The sequence below is a fragment of the Silurus aristotelis genome (assembly GCF_946808225.1).
Source record: "Silurus aristotelis genome assembly, chromosome: 2".
In the NCBI taxonomy this organism is placed as follows: Eukaryota; Metazoa; Chordata; class Actinopteri; order Siluriformes; family Siluridae; genus Silurus; species Silurus aristotelis.
The window spans coordinates 4,190,224-4,214,743 of record NC_139575.1 but is presented as its reverse complement, the minus strand read 5'-3'; the positions used below and the strand labels follow the sequence as shown (position 1 = coordinate 4,214,743).

At 39.7% G+C, this 24,520-nt stretch overlaps 1 protein-coding gene and 1 long non-coding RNA gene across 4 annotated transcripts in view; one reads left to right on the top strand and one right to left on the bottom strand.

Annotated features, from left to right (window-relative positions):
* Positions 1-21,333, top strand: part of LOC310738339 (uncharacterized protein) — a 39,056-nt gene extending 17,723 nt beyond the window's left edge. For 2 of the 3 annotated variants that reach the window (XM_083563263.1, XM_083563264.1), the window contains exon 2: positions 3,111-4,890. In XM_083563263.1, the coding sequence (XP_083419389.1) occupies positions 3,111-4,526 (1,416 nt within the window). In that variant the 3' untranslated portion in view covers positions 4,527-4,890. Of the gene's footprint in view, positions 1-3,110; positions 4,891-19,348 lie in introns of those variants that run through there. The other variant, XM_083563261.1, reaches the window with a different exon arrangement.
* A 2,486-nt stretch (positions 21,334-23,819) lies between these two features.
* LOC310739322 lies at positions 23,820-24,076 on the bottom strand. The gene is made up of 2 exons (XR_014537347.1): positions 23,969-24,076; positions 23,820-23,903 (listed from the first exon to the last, which is right to left on the bottom strand). It is a non-coding gene; the product is annotated as an uncharacterized lncRNA (long non-coding RNA).
* Between the last annotated feature and the right edge of the window lie 444 nt (positions 24,077-24,520).

The window sequence follows — 24,520 nt, the reverse complement described above, 5'->3', positions numbered from 1 at the left end:
TGACCACATCACCCCTGTTTTAATCAATCTACACTGGCTCCCAATTAAATCTCGCATTGATTATAAAATACTACTACTGACGTATAAAGCACTTAACGGTCTCGCACCGTAGTATCTGAGTGAACTTCTGTACCAGTATGATCCTCAAATAATGAAGACTACAGCAGGGGGCAGATCTTTCTCTTATAAAGCCCCATAGTTATGGAACAGCCTTCCAACCAGTGTTCGGGACTTAGACACAGTCTCAGTGTTCAAGTCGAGGTTGAAAACGTATTTATTTAGTCAAACCTTTGATCAGTAGATTTTTTTCTTTGGTAAAGGCTCAGATCTGGAGGGAACATGGATATAGAGTGTTTGGTGAACTGGGATATTTGTATGCTGTCGTCCCCTCACATTCACACGTTCACTCAGGTTTGTTGACGGTGGTGTGGTGGGTCGTCTCTTATCCCAGAGATCCCTCATGTCTGTGTTCTCCCTTTTAGAACCTTCTGGTTCTCCCTTTTAGTTATGCTGCCATAGCTAGTCTTGCCGGAGTCCAAACTGCACAGTGATATTAACTTTCATACAACAATAAGGACGCTTAATAATCCATATCCTTCTCTTCCTGTCACCCCTCTTCTCTCTCTCGCTCTCTCTCTCTCTCTCTCTCGTTCTCGCTCTCTCTCGGGCGAGTTAAACATGCTCCTGAGGCTCCAGTGACCACTGTTCCTGCCCCTCTCCCCTCCGTGGATCTTCCCACTTCGTCCAGGCCTGCCTCTGGATAGTGTTCTCTTCGACTGGAGGCCACTCTGTGCAGCTTGGGACGGTTTCTCATCAACACCTTGGGTGGTTCCATGAAATTCCGGAGTAAGAACGGGCGCTTTGAGGATGGATTGGACTGTAGTTAATGTCAGCAGTCTGCTCAGGATACAGTTTGCTTCTGATCATCATCACTGTACCCCGCAACATTGTGTATCTGCTTCAAACTGACATTCGGTGCAACCCAGATGAGGATGGGTTCCCTCTTGAGTCTGGTTCCTCTCAAGGTTTCTTCCTTATGCCGTCTCTGGGAGTTTTTCCTTGCCACAGTTGCTCATCAGGGACAAACGTACTTACAAAGAACATATTTACTTTTAATCACCACATTATCTGTGTAAAGCTGCTTTGAGACAATGTTCATTGTTAAAAGCGCTATACAAATAAAAATGAATTGAATTGAATTGAACTATAAAAGACTATGAAGTTTATGAGTATATGTAAAAAAACACAATGCAGTGCAAAAACAGCAGTTGCAGCCAAGGAATTTGATTGAGGTCTTGAGGATCCATCAATAATCAATGGAGAATGGCCGCTCTGTGCTCTCCTCAAGTTCACAACCATCTCTTTGGTTTTGTCAATGTTCAGAGACAGGTTGTTTGCTCCACACCAGACTGTTAACTATTCCTTCTCTCTGTATGCTGACTCGTCGTTCTTGCTTATGTGACCCACCATGGTTGTGTTCTCAGCAAACTTGGTGATGTGGTTCGAGCTGTGCATTGCTACACATAGCTTAAGTCTATGAACAACATTTGTACGAACTTGTGGTTGTTGTCCAGGTGGGTGAAGGCCAAATAGAGTGTTGTGGAGATTCATGGACGGTTTGGGCTATACCAAACTGCATGGGGTAAAGTGAGGGTGAAAAGTGAGGGTGAAAGCTGGGTCTTAATGTGCTTCATGATGAGCCTCTCTAAGCACTTCATCATGATGGGTGTGAGAAGGATGTCGTGCCACCGCCCGGCCACCACAAGGATGTCGTGCCGCCGCCCGGCTGCCAAATAGATGTCGTGCCGCCGCTTGGCCGAGAAGGGAGCGTCATAGGGGACTTGGTACCGCCGCCCGGCCGCGAAGGGGACTTGGTACCGCCGCCCGGCCGCGAAAGGAACTTTGTACCGCCGGCAGGCCGCGAAGGGAACTTTGTAACGCCACCCGGCTGCAAAGGGAACTTCGTACCGCCGCCTGGCCATGAGGAGGACGTTACACTGCCACCAGGCCACAAAACGGAAGGCGTATTGCGGCCAGAGCGTGACACGAACAGGACGTTGTCGCCAAACCTCTCCAGATGGCCCATCTCGCCTCCAAGTACCTCTAAAGGTGACGTATCGCCTCCAAGTCCCTCCGAAGGCAACGTCGCTCTGCCTCCGGACTCTGCCGTGGACATTGCCTGGCCTAGGGTCTCCACCGAGGAGGTCGCTCAGCCTCCGGTCTTTGCAAATGGCTTCGCTCCGTTCCGGGTCACCGTGGTGGACATCGCTCCATTCCAGACCTTCAGGGTGGATGTCACTCTGCTCCAGACCTCCGTAGGAGGCGTCGCTCTGCTCCGGGCCTCCGCAGAGGGCATCGACCCGCCTCAGGTCCTTCTCGGTTTTCCACGGTTTCGCGGCGATGCCGAATGGGCCTCCTCCTACCCTGGACGGATGGCAAGGCCCTCCTCCGAGTGCCCTGGCCCACCAAGCGTGGGTGGGTTTGGGGCGTCAGGTGCCACCCCTGGGTGGGGATAATCTCAGGGATTATATATGTATATATTATTTTTTTATTTATTTTATTTTTACATCTAATCATGTTACTGACTTGCTGCCAATAAACCAAAATGAGTTGTAAAATAGTAACATTTGGTTCTCCAGCTTTTAGTTTCTCCGTCCAAACTTTATTATGATGTGTTGCAGCCATCAAATTCAAAATGACCTTATTTATTATAACAGAAAATCTCCAAAATCAGAATAAAAAATTCAACAGTGCAGTTGTTACTGTGACATTTTCTGAAAAGCGCTATCACAGATCAATAAACATTACCGATTACATTTTTTACCTGCAAGTCTGTCCAGATTTAAACAACCGTTCTTAATTGTGTGATAAGATTATGGACAGCACACCACACAGATACTGGTTCACTCAGTCAGAATCCGGATTTCAACCCATTAATTACTAGCAGGCTTGGTGTACCACATCTGCTTGTTTACAAGCATTTCATTTTAGCCTGTCTACCAATAGAAGCCTTCACCATTCCATTGATATATTGTGTATATATGATATTCATTTGTGTTTTTTTTCCCAAAATACAAAAAATCTTAAATATGTTCCTGTTTCTTTTTCAGGACTTCATGGATCTTGTCCAGTTTCTAATCCTCTGCATTTTTGCTGTAAATGCAGTTGTCTGCGGGTGTCCATACCATTGCAGGTGCAATAAAACCGCGGTTTCTTGTACAGGATATACAATAACAGATTTTCCATCAAACATTCCCTCAAATACAGAATCTCTAGAGATTACCCATTCTTGCATCAGCTCACTTAAACCTGATCATTTCAAAGCATTCTATAAAAATCTCGCAGTGTTGAACATAACTGATGCAAGAATATGGGTGGTGCAACCTCACACCTTTGACCAGACACACAACCTACTCAGCTTAACACTTTCAACAACCAAGCTATATTCTTTACCCCCATCCCTCCTTACTCCTCTTCAAAACCTGAAAACCTTAGACCTGAGTAAAAATATGCTGACTTGCATTCCAAAAGAGGCGTTTCAGGGTCTGACTCGCCTGAGGACCCTCATATTGCAGGAAAACAGCATCACAAATCTGCATCCAGGGACCTTCCGAGGACTTCGAAGTCTAAAGGTCTTGTCCATAAAACAGAACAAATTGAAGGTGATTCCATGTCATATTTTTGACCACCTGGTGAACCTGAAGGAATTGCATCTGCGGAACAATGTCCTCAGGTGCATACCTGCTGAACTTTTCGCCAATCAGCAGAAGCTGGAAAAGCTCTATCTGCAGAACAATGTCCTCAGGTGGATACCTGCTGTACTTTTCACCAATCAGAAGAAGCTGAAAGAGCTTGATCTCTCCAACAATTTGCTAACTGTTCTTCCTAAAGGTATCTTTCTGAACTTGCCTAGTCTACAGAATATCTCACTTTCCAACAACCAGCTGCACACACTGTCTCCCAACACCTTCGGCCCCATGCCCATGCTCCAGGAGCTATGTCTGAATGACAATAAGTTAACTCGCCTCGAGGACAATGTGTTCAGCAATTTGACTCATTTAAACCTTCTAGAGATCAACAGGAATCAGATCTTGTACATCTCCCCTGGTGCCTTCAGTGGATTGTTTGGGTTGAAAGAAATTTCTTTACAGACTAACAACCTGACGAGCCTTCAGGAAGGAGTGTTTAGAGGTCTTAATAATTTGGCTAAAATATCACTGAGTAACAACCAGATTCGGAACCTTCCTGGGAAGCTCCTCTATGGTCTCTCGCACTTAACCACACTGGAGCTTCAAAATAACTTTCTACTCTATTTACCAGAAGACCTTTTAATCTTACTAACTGACCTTCAAAATCTAGTGCTGTCTGAAAATCCCTGGAGGTGCACCTGTCAAATCTTACCCTTTCGAGACTGGCTAGTAAAGCACCAAGATAAAGTACCCAGTGCCTCCAGCATCAAGTGCTTCACTCCCTCCTGGTTGAAGAACTGCAGAATTATAAACCTTGAAAAAACTATTCTTTGCTAACACCTTCACAAATTTCTCTTACTCTTCTTTTCTTTTACTCCTCCACCCCTGTACCTGCAGATCACACCACATCTGTCTGGGAGAACAAAGACCATACAGATGATCGATGGAAAACACAATCATTATTGCTTTGGTTTGTGCTGCAGTTATTGTGACTATAGGCCTCTGTGCTGTTTGCTGGATCAGAAACAAATGAGTGGACAGTCAAAATATAAACTTGTGGCCTTTTGAAGGTGTTATCAAAGGAAGATTTTTGGGGAAAATTCAAATAATGAGGTAGAAGTTTCAAGCAGCCAGTGTCAGAAAAGACAATTACCTAAGTGGCAGAATTTCAATGTCTTAATGCCAGAAGGTAGAATTATATATATATATATATATATATATATATATATATATATATATATATATATATATATATATATATATATATATATATATATATATATATATAATTTCCTCATTTTTATATGTTGCTTCTGGATCATTCAATCTTACATTATTAGTCCACCCCAAACAACCAGATCATGTTCTTGCCTGTGAACCATGTGACACTAACATTAGACACGTGATTATTCCACATTTAGTCTATTATGCTGTTATACTAATCTCCACTAGATTTTATGGAAATTAATTCCACCACAAGTGTGTTAACTGATGTATTGATGTAAATGATGTGAGGAGGCCTGGGATGCAGTTAGCATTCACATTTATACCAAATGTGTAGCTGTAATATCGCCTAAAACTCTTTACTATATTATTTTTCCACGTTCTTTCTTTCAGCAGTGGTTGTTTTTTGATTGTTATCACACATATAATATTGTCATGTCTTACCAGTGGTGGACGGTAAGAAAGTAAATAAAATTCATCCCTGTACATAAGTAGCATTTTCACATATCTGTACCGTACTGAAGTATTTCCATTTGGGGACACTTTAACTTCACCAAGTCACCAATTAGGGACGAGCTCATGTTTTAAACTTGATTAGATTGGTCCTTGGTGTGTCTACTGTACTGATCACCAACATACAGTTCATTGTTAATAAAAGAAGGAAGTAACTCCTGCATGTTTTTCTTTAAGTGGTTGAAAAGAATTTTTTGCTAATGATAATTTTTATGGATATCAAACAGTAATTGAGTGTTGAGTCTTCAGATAAACTGAGTTGATTAAGCAAAAGAGTCTTGTGTCAAAAATGATAATAGGAACATTATATCCATAATAAATCATAGCACTTTGGATACTTACAGTAATTACATTTGAAGGCAAATTATTTTGTACTTTTACTTGAATTAAAGTTCAATGGGAGCATTTTTACTTTTACTGGAGTCATATTTTACACTGAATCCCTAACTCAAGTACATGGTTTGTGTACTTTGGCCACCACTTACAAAAACTTAACAATACACTATGAAAGTTTGAAAAAAAGTTATATGTAATTTGTTGTTTGTTTTGTACTTCTTTTTTGTTATGTGTTCTTTTGTTTGTAATTTTTTTTTGGATTTGAGTGTTCTGATATTGTATCAATGCTGCATTTCCTCCTTGACCCTGATGATCCGCTGTAATTTGGAAATATTTTCTGTTTTTTAAAATAAAATTCTCATTGTGTGCTGTTGAAAACTTTCTCTTTTTCAGCGTGTGACCCCAGTGTGCACAGTGTTGTCATTAAAACATGTCCTTTATCAAGGTTTCTTTTGAGTAATCATGCTCCACCCATATTTCAACATTATTTTCCCCACAAGATGTTCATTCTAACTGACATATCATGATATTCTATATACCATTTCTCATCCACAAGTGCGTACTGAAGAGTGGAGCTTTGCGATGGACACTTCGACTTCATAAGAGTTTTAAATACATGTCAGGGTCTGGACTTTTTTTTTTATGTTTTTGCCGTGGCCACCAGATGCCGCCACTGGGCCCCTATCCCCTACTCCCTAGCCCCTAACTGTTTAATTTCTACCACATGCTCTAGTGTTGTCTATTTAAGTTGCCCCTTTTGCCTTGGTCTTTGTTGGTTCATTATATTTGTCCTCACTTTTGTTGCAGTACAGTTGTCATTGTATTTGACTTTATTTTTGTTGTGGTATCTTCTTTCTTAATATTGGTCTTGGTACCACATAGCAATTTTTCTCCGGCCCAGCTCCGGCCCACACAACCAGCTTTTGCTTGGCCCATATACTGCAATGAATTACGGTCCTAGTGTGGACCAAGTCTGGATTCCAGACAAGGGTAACTGGCCCAAGTCTCAGCCAAGTTAAATACCCATAACTGGTCCTAAATGACATCTGGCCCATGTCTTGTGAGCTGCCTTAAAAACGGTACCACCTCTGCCAAACCGGGCCATGTTTGGCCCACATGCTGTATGCCAGTGCCGGATGATTGCCAGCTGTGCCAGATGAATGCCAAATCTGGGCCAGATTTGTTTGCTGACTGGGGTATTTCTCTGTCTTGATACTTGTATTTGAAACTGGATATGTGTGGGTTTGTTGTGTTCTGTTTGGTATTTCTATTGTGTTTGATTTCTTTGCTGTTTTCTCGAGTTTTCCCAAGCCTCCTGGTTCCACCTGTCTTCCCGAGTCTCCCCCAGCGTCTACTGTCTTCTCTGGTCTCCTGAGTCTTCCCGAGTCTCCTGGGATTTCTGTTCTCCCGAGTTTTCCCCAAGCCTCCAGTCTTCTTGAGTCTCTGGTTACCTCCTGTCTTCATTAAATTCCTCATCCTGTTTAGTCATCATTAATTTGTATTTGTCTTGTGTTTATTTTGTATTGATAAACCCACTCTGTCTATCTGTTATATATATATATATATATATATATATATATATATATATTTTTTTTTTTTTTTTTTTTCTCGAGCTTATTGTTTTCATTAAAGAATCGTGCCATTGCACATCTCGATTGTGTCTCTGCAGTTGGGTACCTACGCCTCCCCATAGCATGACAGAATGTCTGCCACTCGCTTTAGGGACCCAGGTTTGAGACACGCTCTCGAACCTGACGGTACACATCAGTATTTAGAAGTAATTCACCCTTCGGTGATTGGGACTTGAGTAAACCAGTACTTCAAACGTAATTTTAAAGACTGGGCATCCTAAAGCCTCTGGGATATGTGTCTTTGGATGTGGCAGATCCAAAACCATCTGCATCAACACTTCTGGTTGAAAGGGCACACTTGCGCGTTTTGGCTGCCGCTCCTTTCCCCCATTTATTTCTATTTTAGTAGTTGTTGTTTTTTTCGTGATGTGGATTCATGCTTTGCCTGTTGGATCACTGTTTTTATTTCTGAGTGCTGTTTACCGGATTTTACTGTTTGGTTGCCTGGTCCAGGACGTACACTGCCTACACCGCTGTAAGGCTGCTGTTGGTGTGGACCCTCCTCAAATGGCTTTCAGGTACACAGCGTACCAGTTGTTGAACCTGAACAGACATTACGATTTGGCGAAAGATGTACGTGTTCTCTGCAGTCATGTTGGAATATTGCGATCTAAGCGTTACATACATCGCTCGTCAAGGCGGAGCTGTGTGAGCTAAACATCTAAACCTGTCGCTTGTCCGAGATTTCTGCAAAAAACCCATAGACTGCTATTTAGACCTGACAGTCTTCTTTTTAATGAACTAACACCTGCTGGCTATGGATTATTTGACCTTCCTGATTTCTGTAAAGCTGCTTTGAGACAATGTCTGTTGTGAAAAGCGCTATACAAATAAACTTGACTTGACTTGACTTCCGCGTTTTTCTGGCAGAGGTGGGGGTATTATTGTGTTACACAATCAACAGATCAACATGCGTCTGGTGGCTGCCCCCAAATTTGACTCATTTGAGTGCCTTGTTTTGAGTGTTTCTGAACCCCATTCTACTGCAGTGGCTACAGTCTACAGGCCTCCTAAGTCAAATAAAGACTTTTAATCTGAATTATTAGATATGATGTCTTTTCTCTGCCTCAGATTTGAAAGAATTCTTCTCCTGGGTGATTTCAACATCCATATGAATGTAAAAGACTCCATAATAACTAAAGACTTTTTGTCCATATTGGAGTGCTTTGAATTAGACCAACTCCTGGACTGTCCTACGCATGACAAAGGCCACACTTAAGACCTTGTGATTTCCAACGGGTTATTTGTGTCTCATTTGTCAACTTCTGTTTTAGGTCTGTCTGAGCCACTTCAGTCTGGTTTCCGTAAACTCCACAGCACTGAAACGGCGTTAGTTAAGGTCATTAATGACTTGTTAATGGCTTCTGATTACGGCCGTCTATCGATACTGATTCTTCTTGATCTTAGTGCAGCTTTTGACACTATAGATCACGCAATTTTGATTAGCCACTTAGAGATCTTTGGGGTCTCTGAATCGGCTTTAGAGTGGTTTAAGTCCTACCTTTCAAACCGTAAGCAGTTTGTTGTGATGGGTGATTGCAAGACTAAGGTTGGTGTGGTGCAATCTGGTGTTCCTCAGGGATCAGTTTTGGGCCCGTTACTTTTTAGTATTTACATTTATCCGTTTGGCCAGCTTTTAAGATCACTTGGTCTTAACTATCACTTTTATGCCGATGACACCCAGATCTATATACATTCTAAACCTGATGTCACAATGTCTTTTCTCTCTCAATGTTTTACTGAGATTAAGAAATGGATGTCTAAAAATTATCTTTGTCTGAACAGTGACAAGACTGAAGTCATGCTTATTGGTTCACCTCATCAGTTGTGTAAAGCAGAGTCCGTAACCTTAAGTTTGGATGGCTCTGCTTTACAATTTCATACTAAACTTAAAAATTTGGGGGTGATATTTGACGGCAATTTAACATTTGACCATCATGTTCGTAGCACTGTCAAAGCATAATTTTTTCATCTCAGAAACACTGCCTAATTACGTCCCATGCCGACTTTCTCTGTGGCTGAAAAGCTGATCAACACGTTTGTATTTTCACGTCTTGACTACTGTAATGCTTTGCTGGCTGGAGTTCCTAAAGCTACCCTAAGTAAATTACAGTTGGTACAAAATTCAGCTGCTAGAATTCTGACTAGGACCAGTGCAAGGGAACACATCACACCTATCCTGGAAAAATTGCACTGGCTTCCTGTTAGTTTTCGTAATAAGTTAAAAATTCTCATGCTCACTTATAAGCCCTTGAATAATTTGGCCCCTCAATATCTGTGTGAGCCGTTGACCCCCTACACACCTTCACGTGCTCTACGCTCCTCTGAAGCTGGTCTTTTAACTACCCGAAAAACACTTCTTTGGCTCCCAAACTGTGAAATTCCCTGCCCTCAGAGATTAGGAATGCAGAATCCCTGGGTGTTTTTAAATCATATCGTAAAACGTACTTTTTTAGGGTAGCTTTTATGTGACTTCTTTGTTTGTTATTTATTGGGTTTTTATTTTGTTTGGTTAGTTTTAGTTCTGTAATATGTGTTTCTTATAATTTTATCTTTTATGTCAAGCGCTTTGAGAAATTTCTTTTAAAGGCGCTATACAAAATAAAGTTTATTATTATTATTATTATTATTATTATTATTATTATTATTATTATTATTATTTACATCCAACATCCTCCTAATAGTCCTCCATGATTCTTCACTCCCACAAGTGTTCTACAATCCAAGTTGGGAACAAGAAAATAGGAACATAGTCAAGAAGGAAAAAATATTAATCTAGACCAGGTGGTACTCATAGTGGACCCACAACTTCCACGAACATGTTGGCTAGTAGGTAAAGTTACTAATACTTTCCCTGGACCTGATGGACAAACCAGAACAGTTGAAGTTCAGGTACACAATCGTACAGATGTGAGGCCTGTATCCCGAATAGTCACACTCCCCAAACTCACTATTGATCTGTTGATATGTATAATCGATTACAGGTGAGTCTCTTGCACACTTTGCTTTGTTCTTTGGTTATTGTTACGAATGCTGATATTTATTGGGAATCGAACACCTTCAACTGCTCCCTGAGAAAAGCTAAAGTGTCCTATGCACTAGTACAGTAAGGTTGCAGGCAGGGTGGAGTGGGTGGAGAAGAGTGATAGCAGGAGTGATTTGTGATAGAAGGGTATCTTTGAGTGTGAAGGGGAAAGTGGTGAGACCTGAGATGTTGTATGGTTTAGAGACAGTGGCATTGAGTAAAAGGCAGGAGGCGGAGATGGAGGTAGCAGAGCTGAAGGTGTTAAGTTTTCATTGGGAGTGACGACGATGGACAAGATTAGAAATTAGTTTATTAGAGGGACAGCGCATGTAGGACGGTTTGGAGACAAGGTGAGGGAGGTATGATTGAGATGGTTTGGACATGTGCAGAGGAGAGACATGGGGTATATGCTGAGAATGCTGAGGATGGAGCCACCAGGAAGGAGTAAAAGAGGAAGACCAAGAAGGAGGTTTATAGATGTGGTAAAGGAAGACATGCAGGTGGATAATTTGAAAGAGGCAGATGAAGAGAACATGGTCGTATGGAGATAAATGTTAACTGTGGGGACCCCTAATGGGTGCAGCCAAAAGAAGATGAAGAACAATAACCTGTCTCTATACTCTGAAATAACTAAGTACTTTTTAGAAATTGTATTATAGTCTTCAATCTCCTTATAAATTCAAATGTTCTGTTACTGTTAGCTGCTGTTCACTATTCCTCTGTAGTTTACCAATTAGTTTAGTAAATGCACCATTATGCACAAATCCGGCAATTAAAACCATACGTGTGGAAACATAGCAAAAGTTCCATTTGGTGTCCTGGTGATTTTATGTCATTTTTCATGTTTTACATCATATTTTATGACACAAGAATATTTTTTCTTCATGCTCAATGTTGATTTTGGTTTCACTAATAATGAACATGCACTTGCATACATTTTTCCATGTTGATTAGACTTTTACAAACTTGAAAAGTATTAGTTTATGGTACATTAAGAACAGATAAATGTGTATTAATAGCGATTTTATATTTATTTGTATATATATATATATATATATATATATATATATATATATATATATATATATATATATATATATATATATACATATTACATTTTTTTATTTTATTTTTTTTCTTATAAAATTGGTCAAACAGAAACATGCACTGCATTAATTATGCAATAAAATAAAATAAAAATTCATTTGCATTAATGCGTTATTAACATGTTGATTTTGACAACCTTAATATATACACACACACACACACATATATACATATACATACATACATACATATATATATATATATATATATATATATATATATATATATATATATATATATATATATATATATATATATATATATATATATATATATCTCACTAAAAATCTGTTCCTTCTTCTTTTTCAGGATTTCATGGATCTTGTCCAGTTTCTAATCCTCTGCATTTGTGCTGTAAATGCAGTTGTTTTTGAGTGTCCAAATCATTGCAGGTGAAATAAAACTGGGGTTTCCTGTACTGGATATACAATAACAGATTTTTCATCGCCCATCCCCCCAAATACAGAATCTCTTGAGAGTGATCTCTTGCAGTGTTGAACATTACTGATGCAAGAATAATGGAGGTGCAACCTCACACCTTTGACCAGACACAAAATCTAAACTTGATTAAGCAAAAGAGTCTCGTGTCAAAAATGATAAACATTATATCCATAATAAATCATAGCACTTTGGATACTTAATTCAATTTGAAGGCAAATACGTTTGTAATTTTACTTAAGTGAAAGTTTAATGGGAGCATTTTTACTTTTACTGGAGTCATATTTTACACTGTATCTCTACTTTAACTCAAATACATAGTTTGTGTATTTTGTCCACCACTTAACAATAAAAACTTAACAATACACTATCAAAATGCTACGTGTTGTTTGTTGTGTACTTTCTGTTTGTTATGTGTTTTTTTGGTTGTTATTTGATCATACTGTATATTGTATCGACGCAGCATTTCTGGGAAAGCCCTAATTAACCACGCCGCCTGAGCTGGCAGACTCCGCATCTGAGCAACAGCTGGAATAGCGGCACTTTTTATTGATTTTTATCTTTTTTTGTTTCTTGTATGATCGATTCCAGGTGAGTCTCGTGCACACTTTGTTTTGTTCTTTGGTTGTTGTTGTGAATGCTGATATTTATTGAAATTAAACACAAGTTAATCTGCAACACTGAGAAAAGCAAAGTGTCCTACACACTGTACAGTAAAGATGTGTACAGAAGAAATGGAGGATATTAAGCAGAATTAAATGGTATTTTATTACCAAAACATGATTTTAACCTTATAAGAGTAGAATAAGGGACTACGGTACTGAAAGCCAAATGCGCTTCTTTTATTCTCAACTTTTTCACTGATACTCGCATTTAAATCACATTGTGATGAATACAGTCCCATCTCATCATATACTCCTTATTTCTCATCATATACTCTTTATTTCTCATCAGATACTCTTTATTTCTCATCATATACTCTTTATTTCTCATCATATACTCTTTATTTCTCATCATATACTCTTTATTTCTCGTCATATACTCTTTATTTTTTGTGAGTGAGTTTTAAGTGCACGTCAAATCACTGGGAAAACAAAGTGTGGTGTATAATTCCTTAAGTGATAAAAATCATATGAGAAATAAAAGTAATTCAGTTCTGGGGATTTTGATTACAGATGTTATCATTAGCATATTGTCTTCGCTTTATTAAATGTACATATTTATATCCTCGACTGCTTTGAAATCAGTTTCAAGTCAGTTTTAATTCCTTTCTGAAGAAAAAACAAAGATCAAACAAAAGACTGAAAATACATGGTTTGATTTTATCATGAGGAAGGAAATGACTTGAGTGCAATCAAATTAGCGAAAATAGTTTCCTGTTTGCTAGACATGATTTACCATGGCAACACTGAACTTGTTTTTACTGTAGTTAGTTTGAAAATTAGATGAAGAAAGTTGTAACATTGGAAGGTCATGAGTTCAAATCCTGCTGGGCCCTTGAGTGAGGCCCCTACCCCTCAACTGCTCGGTGTAGAAATGACATAAATGTGAATAAAACTGGACAAGAGCTTTTGTCAGATGCTGTATTAAATTTAAAGTCAAGTCAATAAGCTTTTCGTCATTTGAACCAAATATATCTGACGTAGTACACAGTGAAATGAGACAGCATTTCTCCAGAACCCTGCTGCTGCATAAACAACATAGAGCTTCATCACACAAAATCTTTGGGCATACAAACTGATTGATGAATGTGCTGGGTCTCCTACAGGAGACCATATTTACCTTCTCAATTTGCGAATTCTTTGGGAAAATAAGTAGTTTCTAAATCCAATAATTATTTATATCTGTTTAATCAGGGTGAATGCCATCCCAGTTATCACCCACTGTGTTTAGTTCTATTCAGTTTGAGTTATCATATAGAGTCTTCAAAAAGGGACCTTGATATATAGATATATATATATGATATACAGCGATGTGAAAAAATTAGAACACCTTATGAAATCCTGTCTGTGTTTTAACATATTTGGACATATGGCTATTTAATATCAATTTTAACAATACTGAGAGATTCAAGTAATATAAACAATTAAACTGAAGAAAATAATTTTCAGACTTTCTGTAATATGTACTTAAAAAAATATTGTTGTGAGGAATAAATTTGAATATCCCCACATTTATTCTCCCTTAAAATGGCTAAAATCACACATTGGTGTATTACATCAGGTACACATGATTAGGTGCCCTATTTAAACCACAGATATTTAGTTTGGTGTGCTCCTGACTGTTGAAATGATCTTGAACACCATGGTGAGATCGAAAGAGCTGTCTGAGGCCTTTAGAAAGATGATTGTAGCAGCTTATGAATCTGGTAAGGGATTTAAAAAGATCTCAAAAGAATTTGATATCAGCCCTTCCACTGTCTGTAAAATAGACAGTCCACTGTCTAAAAAACCTTAAAATGTAATGACAGTACCTACAGCAGGCTCTTGCTACTGTTGATGTGAAAGTGCATGGCATGGTACATGTGCAAGTGGGAAAACCTTGCTCTCTAAGAAAAAAATTAAGGCCAGATTGAAGTTTGCCAGAGAAAACGTAGACAAAGACCAGTACTTCTGGAATAATGTTCTTTGGACAAATGAGTGTAAGATATAATAGTTTGGACACCAGAACAGAGGAGATGCAGCATCAAAACATCTCATAGCTGAAAGAATTCTGCGTTGAGGAATGGGGCAAACTTTCCTCAGACCAATATCAGAGACTGGGAGATGGCTACAAGGAGCATCTTACTGAAGTTATTTTAGCCAAAGGGGTTAACACAAGCTGTTAGGAAGTTTTCCTATCTAGCTCGAAGGACCATATAAGGATTCTCACTATCTGGTATGCGCTGATCAGGGGATTGTACTCGCCCCAGTGCGTCAGTAAAAACACGATACAGGATTCAGAACACTCTACTTTACGTCGTCCTATTATTCGTCGGCAGGGTATATCACTTGAGGTAAAGAACTGTCTGGCCCCCCCATGAGCAGAAGATTTGGGGTAACTGGGTCTAAATCTGCTACATTGGAGGAGACATAACCTAAAGGTTTGCTATTGAGGATTCCCTCTATCTCGATAAGTACCGTTTGAAGAACAACTTCTGTTACTGTTTGTGCACCTACTACTGTACGGAGGGCATTTTTAATATTTTAATCTCTCTTTCCCAGCTGCCACCTCGGTGAGGGGCATTAGGCAGGTTGAACCGAAATTCAATCCTTTGTTTGGCGAGATGCCGTTCCTGGCTGCAAATCTTTAAGGCATCTCTTAACTCTCTCTCTCTCTCTCCACCCTGGAAGTTAGTGCCTTGGTCAGATATCAGTTCTGAGGGGGTGCCTCTGTGTGCTATAAATCTCCTCAGAGCCATGAGGAAGGAATCAGTGTCTATAGCTGTGAGAAGCTCAATGTGTACACATCGTGTTGTAAGACCTTTAAAGATTATTCCCCATCTTTTCTCCAGATGTCTGCCTATTTTGATTGGGAAAGGTCCAAAACAATCCATACCAGTACTGTAGAAGGGTGGTGTGTGAAGTCTCAAGCGTGCTGGAGAAAGATCAGCCATTTTAGGGTCCTCAGGTTTAGCCTTCCTCTTACGACATTCCATGCAGTTATGTTGGGATTTTCGAATTGCTTCATGACCTCTTAGTATCCAGACACTTCTCCTCAATTTAGCAAATACTCGTTCTGGTCTTGGGTGACACAGCTTACTATCATAGTTTTGAATGACTAATTTGGTGGCTCGATGATGAGGGTCTAAGGGTAATGGGGTAAACTGTTTGGAGTTCTAAGCCTTTGGCCAACGTAGGCGTCCTCCTACCTGTATAAGATGACTGGCGTTGTCGAATTCTGGGGCTGAAGTGAGTAATATACTTGTGGTGGATACTGGCTTACCAGAGTTTAGTTGTTCGTATTCTTCTGGAAAACTGTATTGTTGAATGTTACGAAAAAGGAGATGTTCTGCTGTCACATAGTCCTTAGCTGTAGGTATACTAGGTTGATCTAAATTACTTTGACGGTGTTGAACTGTGGCTTCAACAAGGTCTTTCCTAGAATTGTACTCACTGGGATCTAAGGGCTTTGATGTTTGTGCAACATTGCAGAATATAGTGGCTCTACTTTTCACTTTATCTTTTGGGGTTTTAAGGGATGGCAGGATTGGCCAATTTGATTAATCTTGAAGTAAAAAGGGAGTCTCTCTGCATTCTGGGATAGTTCTTCCATTTGAGGAGTAATAGAGATATGTAAACATCGTTGAGGCTGTAGCTGTTGCTGCAAAAAGTGTGTTGGGCCTTGTAATGTCCAGCCTAGTCTAGTTCTTATAGCTGATGGACCTCCAGGGGGCCCTAGGCTAGAGGCTCAACGGGTGTTATAAGGTGAGGATGGTCTGCTCCTATTAAAAGGAGGGGTTGTAAAGGAATGTCCTTTAGGTGTTGGTATCTCTGCTGGAGTGTTGCAATGGGATAAGAGTGCTCTGCCATACCTAAGTGCTCAGAGGTAAAGGCATTCTGGATCCAGTAACTCTGTTGGGGCTGCGATATAGAGTGTACTCTAAAGGAAACTGCTGCCCCATTGAGTTTCTTGATATCTTGTCGAATAGTTCTTAATGTTAAATCTTCCTTCTGTCCTTGTAACCCTAGTTTCTTAACTGCAGCTGGGAGTAACATAGTACTTTCGGATCCGTCATCGAGTACTGCATAAGTGTTCAGGGCTCGATTGTTGTGTTGTAATACAACGGGAATCACTTTCAGCAGGACACACTTGGAACCTTGTGGCCTGTCTAGATACAGAGTTTTGTTCGTGGAACTCACTAAACAAGTACTCTCCTTTTGAGGTTGGCTATTAACCTCATGAAGGATTTGAAGATGTTTCCCACTGCATAGACGACAGAGCTTCTTTAGGGTACAGTCTTTGGCTAAGTGTGATCGCCCACATTTCCAACAACGCTTGTTGTCTTTGATCCATTTGATCATCTGCTCTGTACTAAAAGCCTGGAAAGTGGTACACTGGCTTAAATAATGTTCAGCACTGTTACAATATGGGCACAGAGGTCTGCTCTGTTCAGATCCCCGTGCTGGCTTGGACTGATGCGAGGGCGTCGGCACCCGAGTGATCGTCTCTGGGGGTCGGTCAGCTCCATGCAGGACAGAAGCGTGTTTATGCTTCACCACTGGGCCTGGTTTGGGCCGCATCATTCTACTTATCTGATCTTTCCCCAGATTTGATTGCTCAGAGTCTTGACACTGGGATTCAATCCAGAGCCACTCTGCCAGATCCGGTAGAGGGTAGGAATCTCGATGGAGCAGGTGTCGTTTGAATGCAGCACGCAAATCCGGGGGTAACTTGGTGAGTAAGCGGGCTGCATGTGAGGCGCAACTTAGTTTGCTTTTTCCCTTTGAACCTAATGAGTTCAGGAGACCCACCAGGGCCTGAATTTCGAGGGCGAACAGTTTGAAACTAGTTGTATCTCCTGTCTGTACATTAGGAGCATCCATGACTTCTGCTATCTTAACTAGGGGTAACTGGAAAGGTAGTCCGTATTGGCCATTAAGCATAGTCATAGTGTCTGTGTATGGCTGAGGGGAATTCAGGAATGAGTTTGCTATTAGGCAAGCCTCTCTAAATTTAAGGTGTCCTAAGAGAATCTGATATTTAAAGAGTTAATTTGCATCGGGAGGGAAGATATTATCAAGGGCTAACTTTAAATGAATGAATTCTCTGGGGTCTGGACTGGTGAAATCTGGAATTGTTGGATGCGGGCCCCTCTAAAACATGTCCGGAGATGTGGCACTCTGAAGCCGCCCCATCAAGGGAGGATATTGTGAATTAGGTAGATGGGCATGTGTATCTACTTCTGACTTTAAGGGACTCTTACTATTGGCACTTGTGGTGTATGAGGCACTGGCTCTGGCACCGCTGCCTCAGGTGGTTTATTTATAGTTGGGGGCAATGGGACTGGGGTCTCTCTGACCTGCCGTTGTCCGGGGCTAGCTGAGCTGCCTGCAAATTTACTAATAAATTCTGTATGTCCTTGACAAGGACCTTAAGTTCTCGGAGTTCCTCCAGGAGGGCCACTTTATCTTCACGGAGTTGCCTAATCTCCTTCTCCATTTAATGAATCTTTGACTTATGACTAACGGGTGTGAAGGCAGCCTCGTCCTCTTGTAAAGAAGGCTCCTCCTCTTCATCACTCTCGAAAGGCTGTGTGGTGAGCCACGGTCTATCTTGTTGTATGTCGACATCCGAATGCGGAGCGCCAGTAGCTCCCGCAGTTGCATCGATGTCATCAGTATGTGAACTTACAGAGAAAAGGAATCAGTATAATCAGGGAGTAGCACACTAGATTCATCTCTCATCGTGCTTAGCTGTGTTTCCTCTTCTTGTTCACGTGAACGCTGTGCATAGTATTTCACCTCATAGTCTTTAAGGTGGGATGGGCGCTGAGTTCTGCGTCGTGGATGCGAAAACTCGCTGGAGGGTTGTTCTGACATCCTTCTTCTGTGGTAAGCACACTTATCCAGCTCGAAGGACCAAATGTTAGGAAGTTTTCCTATCTAGCTCGAAAGACCATATAAGGATTCTCACTATCTGGTATGCGCTGATCAGGGGATTGTACTCGCCCCAGTGCGTCAGTAAAAACACGATACAGGATTCAGAACATTCTACTTTACTGGGTATAGAATTTATTGTATATGAGGTGATTCTTGCTGTCTTCAGCTAGCTGCTGTTTAGTGGGTTGCGTGATGCAGAATGCATGCCACGGCTCCGTGTTCTGGCCTTTTATACTCTCGATGGGGGGACGGTGCACTGTGATATCATAGATAGCTTGTCATTGCCTGGTAAACTGTATATCTGCCTCTAGTGGTGAAGCATGGAAATACAACTAAATAGGAATCCTTTCTTACACAAGCTATTAGGTTGTAGGGTGTCCTAACTTTTTCCTCAGTTAGAATATGCATTTTTGTTGATATCTATGTAATGTACAATTATAGAAACATTACAGCAAATGTACACCATTGCAAGTCACCAGTTCAATTATGACTTGAGTAAAAGTCTTACAGTATCTGATTTGAACAGTATTTGAGTATTTGACTCTTGAACATCCTCAACACCAAGGAACATGTTTATGAAAAGCCAAAAAGAGTTGAGTTGAGAGATTTTTTTTAATCTAAAATACAACCGAATGGTACACTTCAATACTACATTAACAAAGATCAACACAAATTTGCATGGAAAGCTTCCGCAAGGGTCAATTGCTTATACATTTATAAAAACTGTATTTACTTTAAACAATGTAGAGTAGAAACTGTCATTAACTTGGTTTTATATATAAACTGTTCCTTCTTCTTTTTCAGGACTTCATGGATCTTGTCCAGTTTCTAATCCTCTGCATTTGTGCTGTAAATGCAGTTGTTTCTGAATGTCCAAATCATTGCAGGTGCAATAAAACCAAAGTTTCCTGTACTGGAAATACAATTAGAGATTTTCCTTTCCCCATTCCCCCAAGAACAGAATCTTTAGAGATTACCCATACTAACATCACCTCACTTGAACCGGATCATTTTGAAGCATTCTATAAGAATCTCGCAGTGTTGAACATTACTGATGCAAGAATAACGGTGGTGCAACCTCACACCTTTAACCAGACACACAACCTACTCAGCTTAACACTTTCAACAACCGATCTATCTTCTTTACCCCAATCCCTGCTTACTCCTCTTCAAAACCTGAAAACCTTAGACCTGAGCAAAAATAAGCTGACTTCTATTTCAGAGGAGGCGTTTCAGGGTCTGACTCGCCTGGGGACCCTCATATTGGAGGAAAACAGCATCACAAATCTGCACCCAGGGACCTTCCGTGGACTTCGAAATCTAAAGGTCTTGTTCCTAAAACAGAACAAATTGAAGGTGATTCCACGTCATATTTTTGACCCAACGGTGACCCTGAAGGAATTGCATCTGCAGAACAATGTCATCAGGGAGATACCTGCTGAACTTTTCACCAATCAGCAGAAGCTGGAAAAGCTCTATCTGCAGAACAATGTCCTCACGCAGATACCTGCTGAACTTTTCACCAATCAGAAGAAGCTGAAGGAGCTCGATCTCTCCAACAATTTGCTTACTGTTCTTTCTAAAGGTATCTTCCTGAACTTGCCGAGTCTACAGAATATCTCACTTTTCAACAACCAGCTGCACACACTGTCTCCCAACACCTTCGGCCCCATGCCCATGCTCCAGAAGCTAAGTCTAAATGACAATAAGTTAACTCGCCTCGAGGACAACGTGTTCAGCAATTTGACTCAGTTAAAAATTCTAGAGATCAACAGGAATCAGCTCTCGTACATCTCCCCTGGTGCCTTCAATGGATTGATTGAGCTAAAAGAAATTTCTTTACAAACTAACAACCTGACGAGCCTTGAGGAAGGAGTGTTTAGCAGTCTTAATAATTTGGCTAAAATATCACTGAGTACCAACCATATTCCGAAACTTACTGGGAAGCTCCTCTATGGTGTCTCTCACTTAACCACAGTGGAGCTTCAGAATAATTCTCTACTCAATTTACCAGAAGACCTTTTAGTTTCGCTAACCAACGCTGAAAATCTAGTGCTGTCTCAAAATCCCTATAGGTGTAACCATACAATTTTACCCTTTCGAGACTGGCTAGTAAAGCACCAAGATAAAGTACCCAATGCCTCCAGCATCAAGTGCTTTACTCCCTCCTGGTTGATGAACATCAGTATTATAAACCTTAAAAATGATCAGTTACTAAAACCTTCCCAAATTTCTCCTACTCTTCTGTCTTTATACTCCTCCACCCCCGTACCTGCAGATCACACCACATCTGCCTGGAAGAACAAAGACCATACAGACGATCGAGGCAAAACACACAAAATCATTATTGCTTTGGTTTGTGCTGCAGTTATTGTGACTATCGGCCTCTGTGCTGTTTGCTGGATTAGAAACAAATCACAGTCTGATCGTGGTCTTTTATAACCATTTTCCAAGACTTAATTAACCCACATTTCTCTATTTCTATTATTATCAACTTCTCATTCACCACCACAATTTTCTAACCAAATCTGTGACGTAAGTTCTTTCCCAGTTTGTAACATCATGGTGGTGTAAGCAGTCCATATGTATCAGCAAAATAATCAGTCTTCTCACATGATCTCATCAATGTAGATAACACACTGTACTTGCACAATAGTGTTGGATAAACTATTAATCAGCACTGAAACAATGAATCAATTAACATTTATTAATTCACTGTATTTCACATAATATATATTTTATTCATTCATTTGCAATTGCTTTTGCTGTTTTGCACACACACACACATACATACATATATGAATATATATACGTATATATATATATATATATATATATATATATATATATATATATATATATATATATATATATATATATATATATACTTATTTTCCTCACTGTGTGTGTGTGTATATACAGTGAGGAAAATAAGTATTTGAACACCCTGCTATTTTGCAAGTTCTCCCACTTAGAAATCATGGAGGGGTCTGAAATTGTCATCGTAGGTGCATGTCCACTGTGAGAGACATAATCTAAAAAAAAAAAAATCCAGAAATCACAATGTATGATTTTTTTACTATTTATTTGTATGATACAGCTGCAAATAAGTATTTGAACACCTGAGAAAGTCAATGTTAATATTTGGTACCGGAGCCTTTGTTTGCAATTACAGAGGTCAAATGTTTCCTGTAGTTTTTCACCAGGTTTGCACACACTGCATGAGGAATTTTGGCCCACTCCTCCACACAGATCTTCTCTAGATCAGTCAGGTCTGGCCTGTCACTGAGAAACACGGAGTTTGAGCTCCCTCCAAAGATTCTCTATTGGGTTTAGGTCTGGAGATTGGTTAGGCCACGCCAAGAACCTTGATATGCTTCTTACAGAGCCACTCCTTGGTTATCCTGGCTGTGTGCTTCGGGTCATTGTCATGTTGGAAGACCCAGCCTCGACCCATCTTCAATGCTCTAACTGAGAGAAGGAGGTTGTTCCCTAAAATCTCGCAATACATGGACCCGATCATCCTCTCCTTAATACAGTGCAGTCGCCCTGTCCCATGTGCAGAAAAACACCCTCAAAGCATGATGCTACCACCCCCATGCTTCACAGCAGGGATGATGTTCTTGGGATGGTACTCATCATTCTTCTTCCTCCAAACACGTTTAGTGGAATTATGACCCAAAAGTTCTATTTTGGTCTCATCTGACCACATGACTTTCTCCCATGACTCCTCTGGATCATCCAAATGGTCATCGGCAAACTTAAGATTTGCCTGGACATGTGCTGGTTTAGGCAGGGGAACCTTCCGTGCCATGCATGATTTCAAACCATGACGTCTTAGTGTATTACCAACATTAACCTTGTAAACGGTGGTCCCAGCTCTTTTCAGGTCATTGACCAGCTCCTCCTGTGTAGTTCTGGGCTGATTTCTCACCTTCATTAGGATCATTGAGATAATTTTCTAATGATTGCTCCAACAGTGGACCTTTTTTCACCAAGCTGCTTGGCAATTTCCCCGTAGCCCTTTCCAGCCTTGTGGAGGTGTACAATTTTGTCTCTAGTGTCTTTGGACAGCTCTTTGGTCTTGGTCATGTTAGTAGTTGGATTCTTACTGATTGTATGGGGTGGACAGGTGTCTTTATGCAGCTAACGACCTTAAACAGGTGCATCTAATTTAGGATAATAAATATAGTGGAAGTGGACATTTTAAAGGCAGACTAACAGGTCTTTGAGGGTCAGAATTCTAGCTGATAGACAGGTGTTCAAATACTTATTTGCAGCTGTATCATACAAATAAATAGTTTAAAAATCACATATTGTGATTTCTGGATTTTTGTCCTTACAGTGGATTTTTGTCTCTCACAGTGGACATGCAGCTACGATGACAATTTCAGACCCCTCCATGATTTCTAAGTGGAAGAACTTGCAAAATAGCAGGGTGTTCAAATACTTATTTTCCTCACTGTATATATATATATTTCAGAAGTTTACTGATTAAATGAGTTTAGCAGCTGAAGGTTAAGGACTTTGCTCAGGGCAAAGCCCCATCATATTTCCTCTTACATCACATCAGTTATCACATTCACATTAATCACAAAGGTATTCAATATGGTTGGAACTCTATATCTTCCATATGCTCATGGAGCTGACTTTGTGCACAGGGGCAATGTCATGCTGGAACAGGTTTGGGTCTCTTGAGTTCAACTGAAGGGACAATTACATTTTACTAAATGTCTCCAAAAGCATCGTGTACAACTTTGTGGTAACAGTTCAGGGAAGAACATGCGGCTGGAAAAACAAGTGTAACAATACTTTTGTTTATAGAGTGTATCTAGAATATAGTCTCAAACTTTATTTTTCCAGGTTCTTTCTTTCAGCAGTGGTTGTTTTTTGATGCTTATTACACATATAATATTGTCATGTCTTACCAGTGGTGGACAGTAAGGAAGTAAATTAAATTCGTCCTGTACTTAAGTAGCATTTTCACATATCTGTACTTAACTAAAGTATTTTCATTTGGGGACACTTTAACTTCACTAAATTTTAAAGTTAAATATCTTACTTTTTACACAACTACATTTAGAAATATCAGTCGTTTGTTTTTGTTTCTGAGGATAAAAACTTAACTGGTCAAACACGCAGCAAGTCACCAATCAGGGACGAGCTCGTGATCTGTTTTAAACTTGTTTTGATTGGCGCTTGGTCTATCTACTCTACTGATCACCAACATACAGTTCAGTGTCAGTTCAACAGCAAGCAGAACATTTAGAGACGAATAAATGAAGGAAGAATCTGCAGTATTTTTTATAAATGAAGGAAGAATCTGCAGTATTTTTTATAAATGAAGGAAGAAACTGCACTATTTTTTTATAAATGAAGGAAGAAACTGCACTATTTTTTTATAAATGAAGGAAGAAACTGCACTATTTAATTTTAAATGGTTGAAATGAAGATTTTTCGCTCATGATATTTTTTTGAGATATCAATCTGTAATTAAGTGTTGAGTCTTTTCAGATAAACTGAGTTAATTAAGCAAAAGAGTCTTGTTTTAAAAAAGATAATAGGAACATTAGAGCCATAATAAATCATAGCACTATGGATACCTCATTACATTTGAAGGCAAATACTTTTGTACGTTTATTAAATTCAAAGCACTTTTACTGGAGTCATATTTTACAGTGTATCTCTACTTTAACTAAAATACATAGTTTGTGTATTTTGTCCTTTTTCTTACAAAAACTTAACGATACACTATGAAAGTTTAAAACAAGGCTATATGTAATTTGTTGTTTGTTGTGCACTTCCTGTTTGTTTTGTGTTCTTTTTGTTGTAATTTTTTTTTTGTATTTGATTATACTGTATATTGTATCGATGCTGCATTTCCTCCTTGACCCTGATGATCCACTGTCATTTGGAATTATTTTCTATTTCTTAAAATAAAACTCTAATTGTGTGCTGTGGAAAACTTTCCCTTTT